At 44.5% G+C, this 17,430-nt stretch overlaps 1 protein-coding gene across 4 annotated transcripts in view; it reads right to left on the bottom strand.

The window, feature by feature from the left end:
- wwox (WW domain containing oxidoreductase) overlaps window positions 1-17,430 on the bottom strand; it is a 137,376-nt gene that overhangs the window by 87,896 nt on the left and 32,050 nt on the right. For all 4 annotated transcript variants that reach the window (XM_037105783.1, XM_037105782.1, XM_037105785.1 and 1 more), the window contains exons 6-8: window positions 11,491-11,579; window positions 7,246-7,431; window positions 2,368-2,632 (exon numbers count right to left, since the gene is read on the bottom strand). In XM_037105783.1, the coding sequence (XP_036961678.1) occupies window positions 2,368-2,632; window positions 7,246-7,431; window positions 11,491-11,579 (540 nt within the window). The remainder of the gene's footprint in view (window positions 1-2,367; window positions 2,633-7,245; window positions 7,432-11,490; window positions 11,580-17,430) is intronic.

The following is a 17,430-nucleotide window of genomic DNA, read 5'->3' as shown; positions in this document are numbered from 1 at the left end:
TAAAGTATGCAGAGCAGCTAATGGAAAGATGTAATAGTCAAACTAAAGCATATATTAGGCGAGATGGAGCCTAAAGGGTAGAGTGCTGCTATCAATTGAAAAGTCTTGTAGAGCAGAGGACACAACTTAGACTAAAATAAATCACACTGTTGGATTTTATCGTTAATACCCAAAGTGTGTGAGGACATTAACCTCAGGCTCCTAACATCACCTTATAGAAACACACACACGTGCTATGAAGACTCTCATAGAGTGATTTATGATGCACCCATGCACACTGACAACAGTCGCCACTCTGAGCTGTTATTGCCTTGAGAGGAAACTTTATCAGTAAGCAGTATTATATATTATGATCAGATTGAATGCCATTGACAGCAATAGTTACTGTAGATGTAATGCTTCATCAGCGCCAACTGCGTATCAAAATTTGGGTGTGACAGGCTGTGACAACTGAGGTACAATTGATAAAAAGGTCAATTTTTATGACAGTTTTGCAAATTGCCACTGGCTGCACACAGTCACAGTCTGATGAAGCCAAAAGAAACTTCATCGCTCGCAGAAAGAGACGCATTCCCAAATCGGGCCAACCAAATTGACGCTCTCCGTCGGCTGCATCGAGAAATTTTGTCCACAAAATATCAGTTGCTTTGGCAATTCACACTCCCACAAGATGGCCGAGGGGGCGTTGCCATAAACCTTTCACAAAATCCATAAAAAAATATGTTGACTGGATGATTAACCTCAAATGACTCCTTCACAACTCTCTGGAAGCGCGTCCGCTGTTCCACGAATCAGAAATACACAAAGTTTCTCCTCAATCTGAGGTTTGACGATAAGCCTCAACATCAATACACTCCTTTCTTTCGAGAAGAGGCCGAGCAGTTTGACACCCACGTAACTGTAGCATCAGCTGACAACATCCCCGGTTATGGTTAGCAGTTCTTCTACCCTCCTACTCACCTGCAGCTTGATCGAGACTCACAGTCAGGTGATACAACTACAGGTAAAGAAGTTGTTCACTGATCTTTTCCTACGTGAGATGTTCTACTAAGCATTGGTGTTCATTATGGGCTGTGTGTGACTGGCATAGAGGTCCAATGAACAGAACCAGTTCAAGAACCACAGCTAATTAAGCGAAAAAGGGTCTCCAGTCACCCCTCTCCAGAGGTTTCTCAATCATTATCAAATCATTCATCAATCATTAAATCTCATCTGAGTGGTTAATTCTCCAGTCAGTGCCCTTGACTAAAGCACTAGCCTCTAGCCTGGTCCCTGGGACGGATTAAATGCAAAGAAACAGTTTCATTACATTGTACATTGCACAATGTCCCCGGGCCCTGTCTGTTACCAAAACCAGGGACTAAAGAAAAGCTGGATACTAAGAACCTTCCTCTCTGCAACTCACAGAAGAAGAGAGGCCACATCCTAAAATACAGAGGGAAACTCAAAAGCCATCAGCCAGAGGATCGTGAGTATCCTGACACTGGACCCGCTCCTGTCTCCACAGGTACCTCCTTAAAAGAGGAAGGCATGCAGTAGTTTGGTTCTAGACCCAGTACAGTGTGTAGCCCACCTACACATACATGCAGCAAGTCTCTTACCAGGGACCAGTTTGCCAAGGGAGACCCTACCAAAAAAAGCTTCCAGGGTCATGGAAGCATGTTGGGAGTCACAACACCATCGCCATCAGAGTAGAGTGTCATCTCTCTGAGGGGATCCGGTTTTATTGTTGCTTCAAAATTAAACTTGTAAACAGATATAAACTTCAGGTCCCTCTGGCACGGCACTTGGCCTCCTTTCTCTGTATCAGCCTGTGAGGACATAATGTCTTTACGGTATCTCTGCTCTCCGACGGGTCTCTAGTCAGCTAATATGTCTCTGAACTTAAGATAATGCCTCTGAAAAAACCTGGTAATAGGTTCTCCTGATGGGAATGGGTTGTATGGTAAAAACATACTTGACAGAGAGCTTATTATTTTAGTACTGTGGAGAACATGACTGCATACGAGTAGAGACTTGAGTTTGCGCAGTGCATTTACTGTAACCCAATAGTCGCAGTACACAGGATCTGGAATATCGCCTAGCCTTGTGAGAGGAACCACCTCTCGGAGTTAAATAAACAGTGACAGGAGGAAGAGGAAAACAAACCACAGAATATCTCTCTATCTGTGAAACCCAGACTCTCTCCCTGAGCCCTCAGCACTCAGCAGATCAACCCCTCTCCATCCTTTTCCTCTCCTCTCTCCCAGGAACGTGCCAAGACAAATATATAGGCCGAGTAAGGGACAGAGCAGAGTCTACAGAGCTACTTCTAGTGGAATACGAACACGTGTAAAACACTTCATCAAACACGTTTTTTTCTCCTACCATAGACTTGGTGAAAGGTCTGGCCAGTGTGAAGAGAAAGGTCATCAGCCACCAGCTCTGGTGAATGGAGGTGTACATCATGTTCCCAGGATGCACTGCGTTGGAGTAGACGCCATAAGGCGAGAGGCGGCGGTGGAGCTCGTTGCTGAAGAGGATGTTACAGAGTTTGGCCCGATTGTAAGCCAGCATGGACCAGTAGTTCTTCTTTGCCGGTGACAGCAGGGCCAGGTCCACCTTGCCACACGAGTCTAGTAGGTCTGTGAACCTGAAACACAGTCCAGGATCAAGAGAAGTTAGACTGTGTGTGTGTGTGTGTGTGTGTGTGTGTGTGTGTGTGTGTGGAGGCTTCGGACTGCCAGATGTGTGGTGCTGGCTGAATACAAATCAAAGACGTGACATGATGTTCTTTAATTGCCTGCGACAGAGCTGTTAAACTCCAGATGTTTGACAAGGCCCCTTAAACATTACACTACTCGTTGTGTTATTATGCAGTCACACAATCACATCACAATACACGGGCACGGAAAACCACACTCTCTGTGTGTGCTCTGTGTGTGTGTGTGTGTGTGTGTGAGAGAGAGGGAGAGAGAGCCGGGCTCCAAACTGGTGGAACACATCCTACATATTAATCCAGTCATTAGAAAACAACCAATCAAAATGTCACCTGGTTTCCTTGTTGTGATTTTACAAGCTCGCTGCCTCTTGTTTACTGTCGCCTTCCGCAACATCCTTGCTTGGCTAAATTACAACATCTGCAGGCTTTTCATTTCATGTGCTGCAACTTCATAACTACTTTAGCAAGTCGAGGTTGATAAATCAACTGCCTGAGCACCAAATGGAGGGGTCCTTTTTTGAAAAAAAAAAAAAAAGAAGAAGAATTTCACACTGGTGCAGTGCTCGTTCAAATCGTGCCTGGCAGGAACATGCAGACTGCTTGGCCTCTGGTATTTCCTAAAGAACCACTCACCCAATCTACTTCACAATCAAAAATCAATCAGTTATTCAAACATTAATAAAACTGGAGACGGATGACACAACACGTACAGACATACATATATACAGTATATGTATGTCTGTACATGTTGTGTGTCCGTCCTTGCTTGGTGTTGTGTTATTTCTCTGTGTACTATCGCTCTGCTTTTATTGTTGCCCAGATATTTGTCCCTCTTTTACTGTAACTGACACGCCGTACATCACGTTCATTGTTTTAAACAGGTTTATTGATTTTAAGGTGGCCAACATCACACCTGGCCAGGGGACTACGTATGAAAACTAACCTCTTGATTGATTCCAGCATTCAGTATTTACAGTAATGTTTATTGTGCATGGTTCCTGATACCTTAACTGAATTAAAACTCTTCACCAGTGAGATTAAACTGAGGCTGACCTGTAAAAGCAGTTTACGGCCTTCCATTGGTTGATTCTGCAACACGTCTGTGCATCTATTCGCTAGTTTTACTGCCTCTGCTGCTGTTTTTCTGTCCTGCGTGCACTTGTTCCTCTCTTGGCCAGTTTAACTGAGAGTCACGTGCATTTGTCCCCACACCAATTAGAGCCCTGAAGCCCCCACCCTGCTGTGACATGATGGTGTTCATATCAAACATCCTCCGCTGCAGTCAGACGTAGAGCTAAACAGCTCACTGTCAGCTTGTTTATGCAAAGTTTATTTAATTGCACTTTCTTCAGCAACAAAATGGCAAAATGTGAAGCAGAAAAGGAACCCTGACTTCCTGTTTAATGTTGAAATCACAGTAGACTTAATATTATCTTTTAACATTAACATTTATCTTCCAAACAACTGCACACTTAACAAAGGTTCTTCAGCAATACAACCATCAAGTGTGAAGCAGATCAGATAAAAGTTTCCTCGAGATATTCAAGGGAGATACAGTTAGATCTTATACTCAAGTTGTGCCTGGTTACAACGTGCATGCAGCATTAAAGTGATATTGCAATCAATGAATTATTCTGCAGGATGATGCACTCAACCTTGCATGATGAAATATAGAGATTTTGGCTATAAAAAAAAAAACACCTTGTCTGTACATAAAAGTATGGAGCCAGAGCTGCAGCTCAGATCCATCAGAGGTAATTTCATTAAGGATATCATCTCCTTGTTTGACCAGATCTGATGCAGCACTGGGGCAAAGTAAACCTGTATTGGACCAATTCCACAGTAAGCCCCTGTGGTGGAAACTGATAAAGTGTCCAGCCATTACCCATGTGTCCATCTCTCCCACCCCTGTCCCTTATAGGTCAGTGCTTTACCAGAGGACAAGGGGCTTAGGGAATACAATATGCTGCCAGGTCAGGGGTCACACGCTGCTTGTGAGGGGAGGCTAAGTGAATAAACGGGAAATCGGCGCAAACTGAAAATAACTCAAACAAAAAAGGAGGCGACTTCAGTAGATGTAATATAGGTCTGGAATGAGGTGGACAGAATGGGAAGATGTAATATGAGATATTGTCTATTTCCGCTCCTTCTTCCCCTCCCTCTGGTGCGTGTCCGCGTGTAACTGACTCTCTCTGGTCCTGCCTAAGCCCTCTTTGAAGGGGTTAAAGCCGCTGCCGCTTGTAGAGGAGAGAAGGAAAGGTGAGTGTGTGTGTCTGGGAGGTAGGAAAAGGAGAGAGGGAACCGACCTGACCATCCGCGTCCTTGCGACGTGTTTAAACCGGCCACATTCGGCCTGTTCGCCTGCTCCTATAGCAGTTTTTACACCGCCAAAACTTGTGTGACCTCACTGTTCTCACAGCGGAGGAAAGTCTTGCATCAATCATCTGTTGTCAATACTCCCTTCATGACGTGCTCCCTTTCAATAAGCTTTTCCTACTCTCTCTTCCTCTCATGTTTTTTTTTTTTTTCACAGCATGCTACAGCAGCGTGACCCCCGAGTGAATCTGAGTGTCAAGCTGCTCCTGCCCTCTCATGCATGGCAGCCTGTATAACATAACTCATACGAGGCCCGCTGTAACAGTGCTGCTGTTTGATCTGCAAGAATAACTCTGCGTATGTTCTCCTTGTCTCAGGTCACTCTGCCGAGCTCCAATCAATCACTCTGCTTTGCCGTCTGACTGACTGAAGCCAGGATCAATGTCGCACACACACACACACACACACACAGACACACACATTCACTCAGTCGGTGACACTGAAACACATGGCTCAGGGCTCGGGCTCACAGATCACTGCAAGACATCATGCCTGTCTACTTTATGACAGGGAAAACAGACGCCTATGGAGTGGAGTTGCCTGACAAAAAGATAAGAGTTGGAAAACAACGGCGGAGGGAGGGAAAAGAAGGGAGAAAGGGGCTGAGTCAGGGGGTCAGGCAGAAAGGAGCAGACACTTGATCAAAGTAAATTTTAGCTGAAAAGTCCATCCATCATGTTGATGATACGTTTAATTCATAGTGACAGCGTGTGGAGGGAAATGAGTTTTCAGTGAGTGAGGCTGTCATGTTTGACAATATGCATTAAGCCTGATGTATCAGTTTGTAGCGAAAACTGGCCAGTGCAGCTGCTGCGACTGCACGACTGGAGCTGAAGAGTTGTCGGAGCCGACAGGGTAGTTATGGGATATTACTGCTCAAAATCTATGAGTGTGACTTAAATGTGGCTTAAACTGTGGATGGTGGGAATACAACCAACAGCATAGTGCTCACATCAACAAGAACACTGCATTCTGCCATTAAGAGATGGTGAGCTTCATCAAGTGACCTCTCAGAGTTTCTACTGTAAACTGAAGCAGTTTATTTTATTCTGGAAAACTGGAAATGCCATAAGCAACATGAAAAATTGACTTTTTGTTCATTAGCTTGTTCTCTCTCCAGCCCCCTGCGACCCTGCGCAGAATAAGCGCTTGCAGATAACAGATGAATGGATAATTTTGAGCCCTACAGAAAAGTATGGCACTGCAGCTAAACCGTAAGAAAAAAAGCACTGCACCAGCTGTGTGGATGGAACACACTATAGTATTTATCTTCACTCCTGTTTATCACCCAGACTGCAGCAGCAATCTGTGCATGCATGGTGCATGCCACTGCTCACAATCTTACAGCTAACGTACAGTTTCATTTGGTGACTTCCTTCCTTTTTCCCCGAAGGTTGTCGTAACAAGCAACCAAATTAAATATTTGATTATCTTGAGGAAACTTGATGAACATTTAGGATAATGTAACACAACTCAACAAAATATATACAAAGGTCTATACATTTTAATGCAGATGATATCGACCAAAATATGCTTTACTAGCATTAGTAATTATCATGTCGTGAAAAGATAGGAAAGCATGTGAATGGAAAAGAATAGATGAAGTCAAAATGAGATAGATGTATAATGTGGCACAATAACAGGTCAGGTAAGGTAATTATTCCTTGGATTTATCATGTTTTTCATACATGCTTTCTAAAACATGCAGTGGTTAAAGGTACAGCACCCTGTGGATATTTTTTCTTCCAGTAGAGCTCTGGAGCACTTTAGTTTCTCTCTTTTGCTCATGTTTTATGAGAAAGGAAATGGATTTAAAATGTTTGTTAGACCTCAAGGATGCAGACGGAGAGTGCTGTTGGCAACAGCGAACATAAACTTTATTTGTTTGGCAGAAAACTCCACGGGGCACTTTTAAGGTTACTGAATGCAAAAATGTACACAATTGGCCCAAATTATGTTTTTCTCTGCACATTCAACATTTTTAAGAATTAATTAAGATGATAGTCATCTGGTCTCAAATAACGCACAGGTCAGGAAACAGACAAACAAATTTTATACCCTACTGCAAATGCCTCATTTTAATAGTCTCCTCCTGAGACCACACACTAATATCAAGTCAACCTTGGAAAAAGATCAAATTTTTTACATGCCTAGTTTATTGTCCGTACCTGTGGGACTCGGAGGATACCACCACAACACGTGCGGGGGCCGAACGACGCAGCACATCCTGCAGGCACTGGACGAGCAGGAAGTGTCCTAGATGGCAGACCTGGAAGGTGGACTCCAGGCCGTCCTCCGTCAGGCTCCAGGGCTGAGTGCACACTCCTGCATTACACACCAGAATGTGCAGGGGCCTATGGAGGAGGGGAAGAAGGCAGAAAATAAAACATGTTTGATTGTTTATTGATTACAAATGAAACAAAGAAGACAGAGCTGCATAAAAAAGGGACTTTTTGAACCATATTAAGCTGAAGAGGAGGTAAGGAGAGACAGGGAGCAGAAAATAATAAAGGATGGGATTGTGAGAAGTGAAGGCAGAGAAAGGAAACAGGGTGTCTTGTTCCAGAGAGTGGAAGACTTTCAGAGGTCTGCAGAGACAGAGCATCAGTAATGCTGATATGATACAGAGGTTTCCAGTGCAAGTCCCAGTGGCTCGACAGGTACTGTAGATACCGAATACAGCTGGCGGGAATCCAAGAGCAACAACACATTGAAAAGCAATCTCCAACCGTTTCAACACACAAGGGTGGTGGAAGTAATAGGTGTTGATACAGGTCCTGTGTAACTGCTCTGAGTAACCAAACCCACCAACACATCGACTCAGAGAGGGCAGAGCAGGAGAGTGCAGATCAGAGGAAACACACACACTTTCAAGCACATGGTCATGATACAAAAAACAACTGACTTTAATAAAAAAAAAAAAGAAGAAAAAAAAGAAATAGCTTTAGCGCACACACAGTCACATTCCCATTCCTGCAGACTTGGCGTGGGCGAGAGAGTAACACTCCCTTCTCGCGTGCCACTGAGCGGAGATTGCCGGATTGGTCAGGGCAGTGAGAGATCCTTGTCGGTGACAGCGTCGCTCCAGCGAGCTCGAAACCACAGTAACACAGCCGAACAATCCAAACACACCCCACCAATTTTTAATTTCTTCCATTAGAATTAATTATGAGGCCGAAGGCAATTTGTGTACCCTGTGTTTAAGACTGCCTACTGGATTAATTAAAAACTGGATGCTGGAAAATTAATGTGTGAATTGTTATGCCTTTCTATAATGAGCCATCCCATGCTATTACATAGGAGTGTACTGTACGATCACCTTCAGGCCTCCGAACACACACAAGGTTCATTAAAGAGCACAAACCTAGTCACAAGTCAACTTAAGGAACGCCGACCTCAGCACATTATCAGCGGGGCACAGACTAGCAGCGAGATATTCAAATTTTTATCTGAGATACAAAGAAGGTGAGGAAGTCTGACTAAATTGCTTGGTAGAAGAAAAACATCTGTAAAAAAAAAAAGAAAGAAAAAAAAAAAACAACCTTTGTAACTTCCACTTAAACCTGATAAAACAAGATAGAGGAGTAAAACACAGCTGTGATGTCGAGTTCTGCTCTGAAAGGGCTCTCAGCTTTAATGCAGGTTGTTTTTGGCCCAGTGTTCCCCCGTCTAATGGAGTGTGAAGTACAGTAACATTGTGCTACACAAGGCAAAACTCTTGGCTCCGTCACCTCAGGCCTGAACTCTTGACCTAACTTTCCAACCTTTTACTGCGGCTGCCGTTTTAAACTACTTCCTCGTGTCACTCAAGATTAAAAAATGTATTTGTGTCCTTTTTTTGTGTGTGTGACTTCGCGCTGTAAAAGACAGATGGACAAACTCAAAGTCTATCAAAAATGTGTGATCAAAAACTCCAATAAACAACTTTTCACTGGCCGGTCGAGCGATTTTCCCCCACGCAGTTCAGATGGGCCTCCTGTGAGTCTGCTTGTAATGTAAAAGGCCTGTTAATTCAACTGCCCACCAGTTAGTCCCTCTCTCATAAGCGCAGGTCTAATGAATGTCTTTAATAGGCCTATTGCCGAGTACCACAGTCCCTCTTTCCACATTAAGACCTCACACAACACTGTGTGCACTGTGCAATCTCAGCGCTGGTCAAACGAGGGTGTTAACTACCAAACAGGGAGACATCCGTTTATATATTTACTTTAAATAACCCCCCTGGGTATGACCCCTGACCTCTATGATAATGGGGGCCAGCAGGAAGAGATTGCCTGTGTGAGCTGGGCTCGGACTGCTGGTCATTAACACTGCACTTTATTGGCAACTGGCACTGGCATATACTGTAGGTATGTGTGCACAGCTCATCCTGATCCTGCTGCGTACCTGTACAGTGTGCAGAAAACACAAAAAGGATTTGAATGAAAAAAGGATGGAACAACGGAAGACTAATGTGATCTGGCTCACATGTATCTACACAGACCACCTACCGAACATAATTTGCTTGAAATTACAACCGGATAAATGCGTTTAGAAAGAAAAAAAAAAAATCACAGGTGAAAACAAATTGCATGTGTTAATTACGGACCATTCAGTAGAAATTGTATTAGGGGCATTCTGTCAACGCGGTCCTCCATCAATTACGTCGCGATGAAATTGCACTGCATTCAACAATATCAATATCCAGGTAATTTCATTTCAAAGGACAGGCAATTAAAGCAGAATCGGGGTCAATGGAACACAAAGCAGCGTGAAAGCCACTGACTAAAGCACTTAAAAGCAAGGGAGTGAGAAACGAGAGAAGGAAAAGAGAAAGACTCTGATTACATTTCACCTGTCAATGACACGCTGCAGGAGCATTATTGTGCGTGTGTGTGCGAATGTGTGTGTCTGTTTGTCTGTGTTTAAAGAACTGTACGGCGCATGTATGCACAAATGCGTGCGTGTGGTGTGTGTGCGCGTGCTGCTGTGTGTGTTATGCCTGAAGACATACGTGCAGTAATAGAGTGGTGGTAGACTCAGACAGCTGCCCAGTGCCATTCACAGCTCAGAGCTCCCAGCCTCCACTCTGCTCTGTTCGCCTTCTGATGAGAATTAATGTACTCTGACGTCCCCTGGGACTCCCCCACTCCCACCCCCACCCCCCCACCCTCAACGGCACAGCTAATGAAGAAATACAACCTTGCCAAAATACTGAGGTGAGGAGAGAGAGCGACACAGACAGGGAGAGACTGAGAGACAACATGAGAGAGGGAGGGAGGTAAACAAATTGCAAAAAGGGATATGCAAAAACACAAAAAAAACAGACCGAGTCCACTTCTTGGACAGGAGGGTTTAAGAGAAGTGGGTGTACTTCAGTGTGGATGTAAGAAGCACAGGACACAGAGTGAAGGGAAGCCACCGTGAGGTTTGGCTGTGACCCAAGACACGTGTCCTGGATGGCCATACCCTGCCCCAGGGCTGCTGGGGGCAATGACTGCCCTGCCTCTCCCCAAGGGGCTCCCCTGACGCCCGCATAGAGACAAATACAGACAAACACACACACACACACACACACACACACACACACACACACACACCCTCGCCTGGAGACCTGCGGGTGGATGAGCAGTATGGATGACAGAATACATGACCCCAAAAATAGCAACGGTGCGAGCGACCACAGGACGCAAAACACATGCCGTAAAAGCTGACCACCACAAAATAAAAAAGTGCCATAAAGTCTTGTAGTGCGTTCGACCAATGTCAAGCAAATGGACACAAATACACACACTCGCTCCTGGGACCAGAAGAGTGCCCATATGGTGTCCATCAGGAAAGTTTGGACGTCCTCTAAGTATGGTGATGAATACAGTGATCGGCCTGAGTGACAGAGCCTGTTTAGTCCTCTTTGTTTTTTATTCATTACGTCCGCCAAGGAGGTTTTGTTTTCACCTGTGTCTGTGTATTTGTTTGTTGGTTTGTCAGCGGGATTACACAAAAACTACCGAGATGATTTCCGCAAAACATAGAAGGGGGACGGCCCAGAATAGACCCTATTAAATCTTGGTGTAGGTCCTGATAAAGGGACGGATCCAAAAAGGTTTTCTGACTTTCTTTATTTAAAGGCGACTGTTGGGCCTTGGAGGAAGTATGCGCTCTACTATTTTGTTCACTCTTGTGAGAGACATTGAGAACACCAATTAAAAATAAAAAGAGATTTGCAAATCCTTTTCGATTTCTATTGAATACAGTACAAAGACAAGATATCTAATGTTCAAACTGATGACTCCTCAGTCATTCACTCTTTCTGTTCTGCAACAAGCAGAGTGAGAAAAACCAAAGCGTTGCCAACTTTTGTTGAATCATATTAGAACATATTAGAGATCATACGACATCTCGCATGGAAAATCAACAATTTGGTTTATACTCACAGTTTCTTGGCCTTGAAAGAGTCAGCAAACTCCCTGACGCTGCGGAACGAGGCCAGGTCGCACATCATGGCTTCAACTCTTGCTTTGTGCTGCAGACACAAGAAACACAAGAGTGCGACTGTTATAACCAGCAGCAACAGCAGAGGAACAGTTTCATCAGTGTGGATTTTGACACCTATTATCATCAGGTCCAGGTTTAAATTATTAGAAAAACCGTGTGAGGTTTCATCCTGTTTGAGGATTGAGGGTCTAAAAGCATAAAGGATGTCGTCCACTGTGTCATGTGAGCTATCGAAACAAAACTGACTGACTATGCTGATGAAAAAGAAATTAAAAAGAGTGTTGACATGTGGTCACATTCCCAACTAAAGACTCCTAAAGAACTCCACAGCTTCCTTCTGCATGTTCTCATCGCGTGTGTGTGTGTGTGTGTATGTGCGGCTCATCTTACACCATATGCTGGGAGACAGGGGGAGGATAGAAGAGCAGAAGAGAAAGATAAATGACTTAAGAAGTGAATGCATAGCTGCATTTACACACTGAGGAAGACAGGCTAAATATTCATCATCCTCTCCATCCCACTGTGGCATTGTGCTGCAGGGCAGAGGCCTCAGCAGAGACGCAGGCAGGCCTAAAGGAGCGTATCTCTTCAATAAGCGTTACGACCAAAGCGCGTCAACTCAGACTCTCTCTCTGTCTCCTTCCTGCTTTTTCTCTACATCTTTATCAGTATGGGCCCTCTTAACATGTACTCCAGGTTCCATCTCCCTTTAACATATGAGCTCACGCGGGACCTCGGTGTACGGGTGCGTGCAGCGTGAACCCGAGGTGCACCGCGTTCTGCTCAGGCTCAAACGGTCCATTAGACTCATCCCTCATGCTGGAGAGGGAGAAGGAGTGAGATATTGCTCCCAGGACTCCCAGCTGGCCTCTAGCTTCGGTAGCACCAGGTATTCTTGACGCTACCGCTCCCCTTCGTCCTGCCCGCCATCCCCGAGGAACGCTGTCAGCTCATGTTACACACCGGAAGAGTGTTCAGCATTACGCTCCCTTCCACCGCCACCACTGCCCCCAACGTCAGCCTTTTCCACTGATCTGATCTCCAGTCCACGGGCGTCATATGGGAACGTCTTCCCCCTCGGCGCGACTGCCTCCGCAGAGCCGAGTGTACATGACACTCACAGCAAGGACGCTCCATGGAGCAGCGAGCACAAAGACAACAGGAAAGGGTTAAGAGCGCCTTCTGATGGAAATGTGATTCTTCAGGCATTTTACAGACACCTTAACAGCCCCAGGGCGTATTTATACATGCATACACAGGCACACACACACGCACAACAAATTCAATGTTGTGACTCAAGGGTAAAACCACGCTATCACGCCATTATCTATGCCTGAATTATTCTCTTGATGCTACTCTATACCATTATATGGATGCTATTACAAAGCATTAAAGGGCTGATTATGGCTATTATAGATATGATTATAGGGTACCTGCTTATATGATCTGCACACAGCAGTAATCACAGGTGAGAGGAGACAACTGTCTCATCTAATGGCTTGTATGTGCAGCACTCACACTCCTGCCCGCTTTTACATACAGAAATGCATGTGAGGCAAAAAGGGGTCAGCTGGTCACCAAGTATTCTGATTAAAAAAAAAAAAAGACTGATAAACTTTACGGCAAGCCTTCAGTTCAATTTTGACGCCAGAAAGATGAGACATTACTCCCAAACAAGGTCAGAGCAGGCAGCAGTGTGGTAATTAACAGGTCAGCGTAAGGCCTCCTCAACAGGGTAGCCCTCCATGTGTGTATGACCAGCAGAGAAGATGAGAGCAGGTGTCAGCTTGACGAACACATATCCTCCAGAGACGGGGGGGGGTGCAGAACAGGGAAGGAGAGCTGGAGTAATGGGAGACCAGAGGGAGGATGGGGGGGGGGGGTGTTGAAGGGGGGCCACTGGAGCAAATCCAGCAGGGAGAAGGTGAGCAGCCTGCCCGCCTACCCTCCCCCTGCAGATTGAAGTCTTGCGAAGAAAATAAAGTTTATTGCCTGGAAAGAGGGGGGAAAAAGCATGTAAAAAGCATTAAAGCGATGGAGGTGAACAATTAGACAGATGGCCAGGTTTTGGAAGGAGAAGGGGAGAAAAAAAAAAAGGGGGTAGAAAAAGAGAGGAAGAACGCACAGACGCAATCGTTCAGGGTTTTTACGAGGACCCTGACAACTCCTGGTCTCTTCAAGGGCGAAGGAAAAGTGAGAGGCAGCGAAGCCTCTCTGGTTAACTCCAGAGTAATCGCTGAGTGTGCAACACCACAGAGCTCGGCTCGGGGTGACAGAGCTCACCGCCCCCAGCTACACACAACCTATCGCTCCAGCTAAATGCAAAAGGCTAATTATGAATGAAACACACGTGTAAATAAGCTTGTAAACTAAAAAAAAAGTGCGGCCAATGCACGACCATCTTTATGGCCGCGCAAGAGCCGCCAGATCGGGGCAAGAAATCAGCAAGGTCACCACGATGATAACTTGGGCGTCAGATCCATCAGCCCTCCAACTCCTGCCGCCACCTCTCACCTTTCCTCCAGCCGTCAACCCAATAGAACAGCTGTCTGTAACATGACGACGACCTTTACAACTTTCAGGAGGAAGAAGTGAACCGAGGATGGAGAGAAGAGATCGATTGAAGGAAGTTGGCCTCTGCAGAGGTTCTCCTCATCTCTCCCGGAGTTTTCCACGTGTGTTGGGGGAGTGACATGTGGTCATTGCTGTGGAGAAAGATGGAGTGGGGGGATGGAGGTGGGGAGAGCCCTAATACAATTATAACTGGGGCCATCCAATCCAATAAAATGAAGAGGTATTAGAGCAGGGGAGCCCCATCCTGTTCAATAAGACACTGGACCACTCTACTAACTCTTAAAACACACACATGTAGGCATACCCGCACGCACACACACAGGTACACACACTTCGCTGACCCCTTTAATAGCATAGCAGCCACCCCTAATGGACGCAAGCAAGTGGAACCGCCAAATAATACACTGTCTTAATGCACTAGGCTCAATCTCATCCCCCCCTTCTCTCTCTCCCTTATCCTTCTCAGCCTTCCCTCTCACACTTTAACCCCTGTTTCCATCTTCCCTCACCTCCTGCTTCCCCCTCACCACCTCGGATCCTCTTATAGATCACCAATGCCGGGGACAACACTTACGAAATCAAAAGTAGCCCCATATATATGAAACACTTACCCTGCAGACCCCGGTTAACACCCCAGGCATGGAGAAGGATGGTTAAAGAGTGACTGAGGAGAGACAAAAAGTGCACTCGCTCTGCTCCCGCTGAATATGAGATATCAATATAAGGCAGCAGCACTAAATGACTGTATTTTAACCAGCAGGTGCGGAGGTAAGGTGTTGTAATGGCGGTGAAAGTGAACGAGCAGAGAAGACACCATGTGAAAAGGGCACCTTATAAAAGCAATTAGAGAAATGACTTTGAGCCCCTCTTCTTGCTCCGTAGATTAGAACAGGCCTCGGAGGGAGGAACACAGAGGAACTCGCAGATCTCTGTGACCTTGTCCGCAACACGCCACACTAAATTGGTCATCAGCTTTTAAGACTGTATTTTATCATAGATATATATTTTTAGCAAAAAAGAAAAAGAGAAAAGGGAGGAGGGGGGTGGAGGGAAACTGTGGAATGTGCCGGTCGTATATCATCCTGTCACAATTATGACGTTTGTTCATAAATACCAACCAATTTCCTCTCCACCTGGCTAAGTCACATGCGCCCCGCGCTTACGCACGCGCCATACACCAACAAAGAAATATGGACACACACCACGTGCGGCTGAACACACATGCACGCCGCAAATAAAGAAACAGACACATCTGGCTGAGCGCCCTACCACAGGTCTGAGGACTGACCTCCACCCACAGACAAAGAGACTGAACGCACGCTCAAACATGCATCCGAGCGCCTAACACACAAACGAACGCGCGTGCACTCTCTGCACATTTCAAGCACGCGCAAACAAACAAACAAATGCGCACGCACATACGCGTCCACTCGCCCACTGACATGCACACACACTGCAATTAATAGGGAGGCAGGTCTCTGGTGAGGAAGAGAAAGTGCCTGTTCAGCACATACAGGCAGAATATGCAATTTCCTCCAGTTAAGTCTGTATTAAATTGATTTCTTCTTTCTCTGACACGGACTGGGTTTTTCCCCCCCTAATGAAAGCTGGATAATCTACAGGTTTTCCCTTTCCTGAAATCAAGTTACAAATCAAGCAATTGCAGGGGCAGATATGGGAAAGGTGAAGGAAGGACATGGGATGATTTTCCAGATGAGAAACATGGAGAATGAGGCACAAACGTGCTGATACTCTCAACACGGACATCAGGGGCACCTCTCCTGCACGCACGCACGCACACAGGAACACACACACACACACACATAAATGCACACACACACACACACACACACACACGCACTCACTCACGCGCACACACTCACGCGCACACACAGAGTAAAGGCCAGGCCTCAGTTAAGTGCTTGCTGACATCTCTGTTCGGTGAGGTACTAAGGCTACTGCAGGCCATGTTAGGAAACACAGCATTAATGAGTGTAATTAATGAAACACATTAATTAGTAAGCACTTCAATCAGTTAATCACTCAGTCAAACCTGACAAGGAGTCATGTGGAGGCGGCAGAGAAACACTGAGCATGCTGAGAAAAACAGGAAGAAGAAAAAAGGGGGAAGTGATTACAGAGATCCTGTGGTTTTTATTTTTATTTATTTACTTCAGGCAGGAGAAAGTCGTGATGTCATCATATACGAATACTCCATTCCAGCTGTTCTAACAAAAACAGACTAAAGCTAATGTGGAATTGAGTTCTTACAGAAATTTGTACTTTAAATTAAGAAAAAGAACTCATTATGCATTATTCCATTTTGTATTACAGAGTTATTAATGTTGATGCACTACATGTGTTCTTAAGTACTCTATATACTGCTGTATAGTGAGGTTTTATATTTCATATGCTCATTATAGTTGTTTTATCATAAAGGGCACACACAATGTAGTTTTTGAGAAGACATTTAAACTAATAATGTTATTATTTACAATATCAACACAGTAATAATACAAATTCTGAAATATTAATTTTTTCTATAACTGAATAAACAAGCTGTCCCCAGAACACTGTTTGAAGCTAGAAAGGTGGCAGGGTCCGCCACATATAAACAAAGTAAACCTGTGTTGTCCTTTAAAGTCAGTTTGGTTTTTAGTGAATAAATATCTTTCTCTTCTGATTAAAGTTTCCTCCCCTAAACTTTGTAGTGAACCTTTAATCTGCAATGTAACTTTAGATTTTAATGGACAAAATACATTTTGTGAAATAACACTGTATTACTTCACTGCAATGTAGTGGAGAAAAATCATCCAACTACATCAAATGGAAACACTCAAATAAACTGCATGCACAGTAATGAAGTAAATGTACTTTTCACCACTACATGTTTACAGACTAGTGTCAATCGGATATTCATGCAAAAAATATTATTACATTGAATTTTTTAAGAATTAAATAAAAACATGACAGTAAATATAAAACGATCATGGCAAAATCCTGGTAATTTTATCATCTTTCACTTTGTAATATTCATGTTTGTTTTTATATTTAAACTAAAATCAAATTCATTGATTGAGAGAACAATATTAATAGCAATAAGGACGTTAAAAAAAATCTAATAATTGATCAAAAGCTAAACATTTCAAGGAGAGTTGATACCGAAGTGTGAGCGTGACAAAAAAAAGTCTTTATATAGAGACTTTATATCGTGGGTGAACTCAAACCTATTAAGAATTTCTTTACCTTTCAGAGGAGACAAAGACGGGTCAGAGAGAGAGAAAAATAATGATGGAGAGATGGAA

Source organism: Acanthopagrus latus, chromosome 8, assembly GCF_904848185.1.
Source record: "Acanthopagrus latus isolate v.2019 chromosome 8, fAcaLat1.1, whole genome shotgun sequence".
NCBI lineage: Eukaryota > Metazoa > Chordata > Actinopteri > Spariformes > Sparidae > Acanthopagrus > Acanthopagrus latus.
This window is presented reverse-complemented; position numbering and strand designations above follow the sequence as displayed.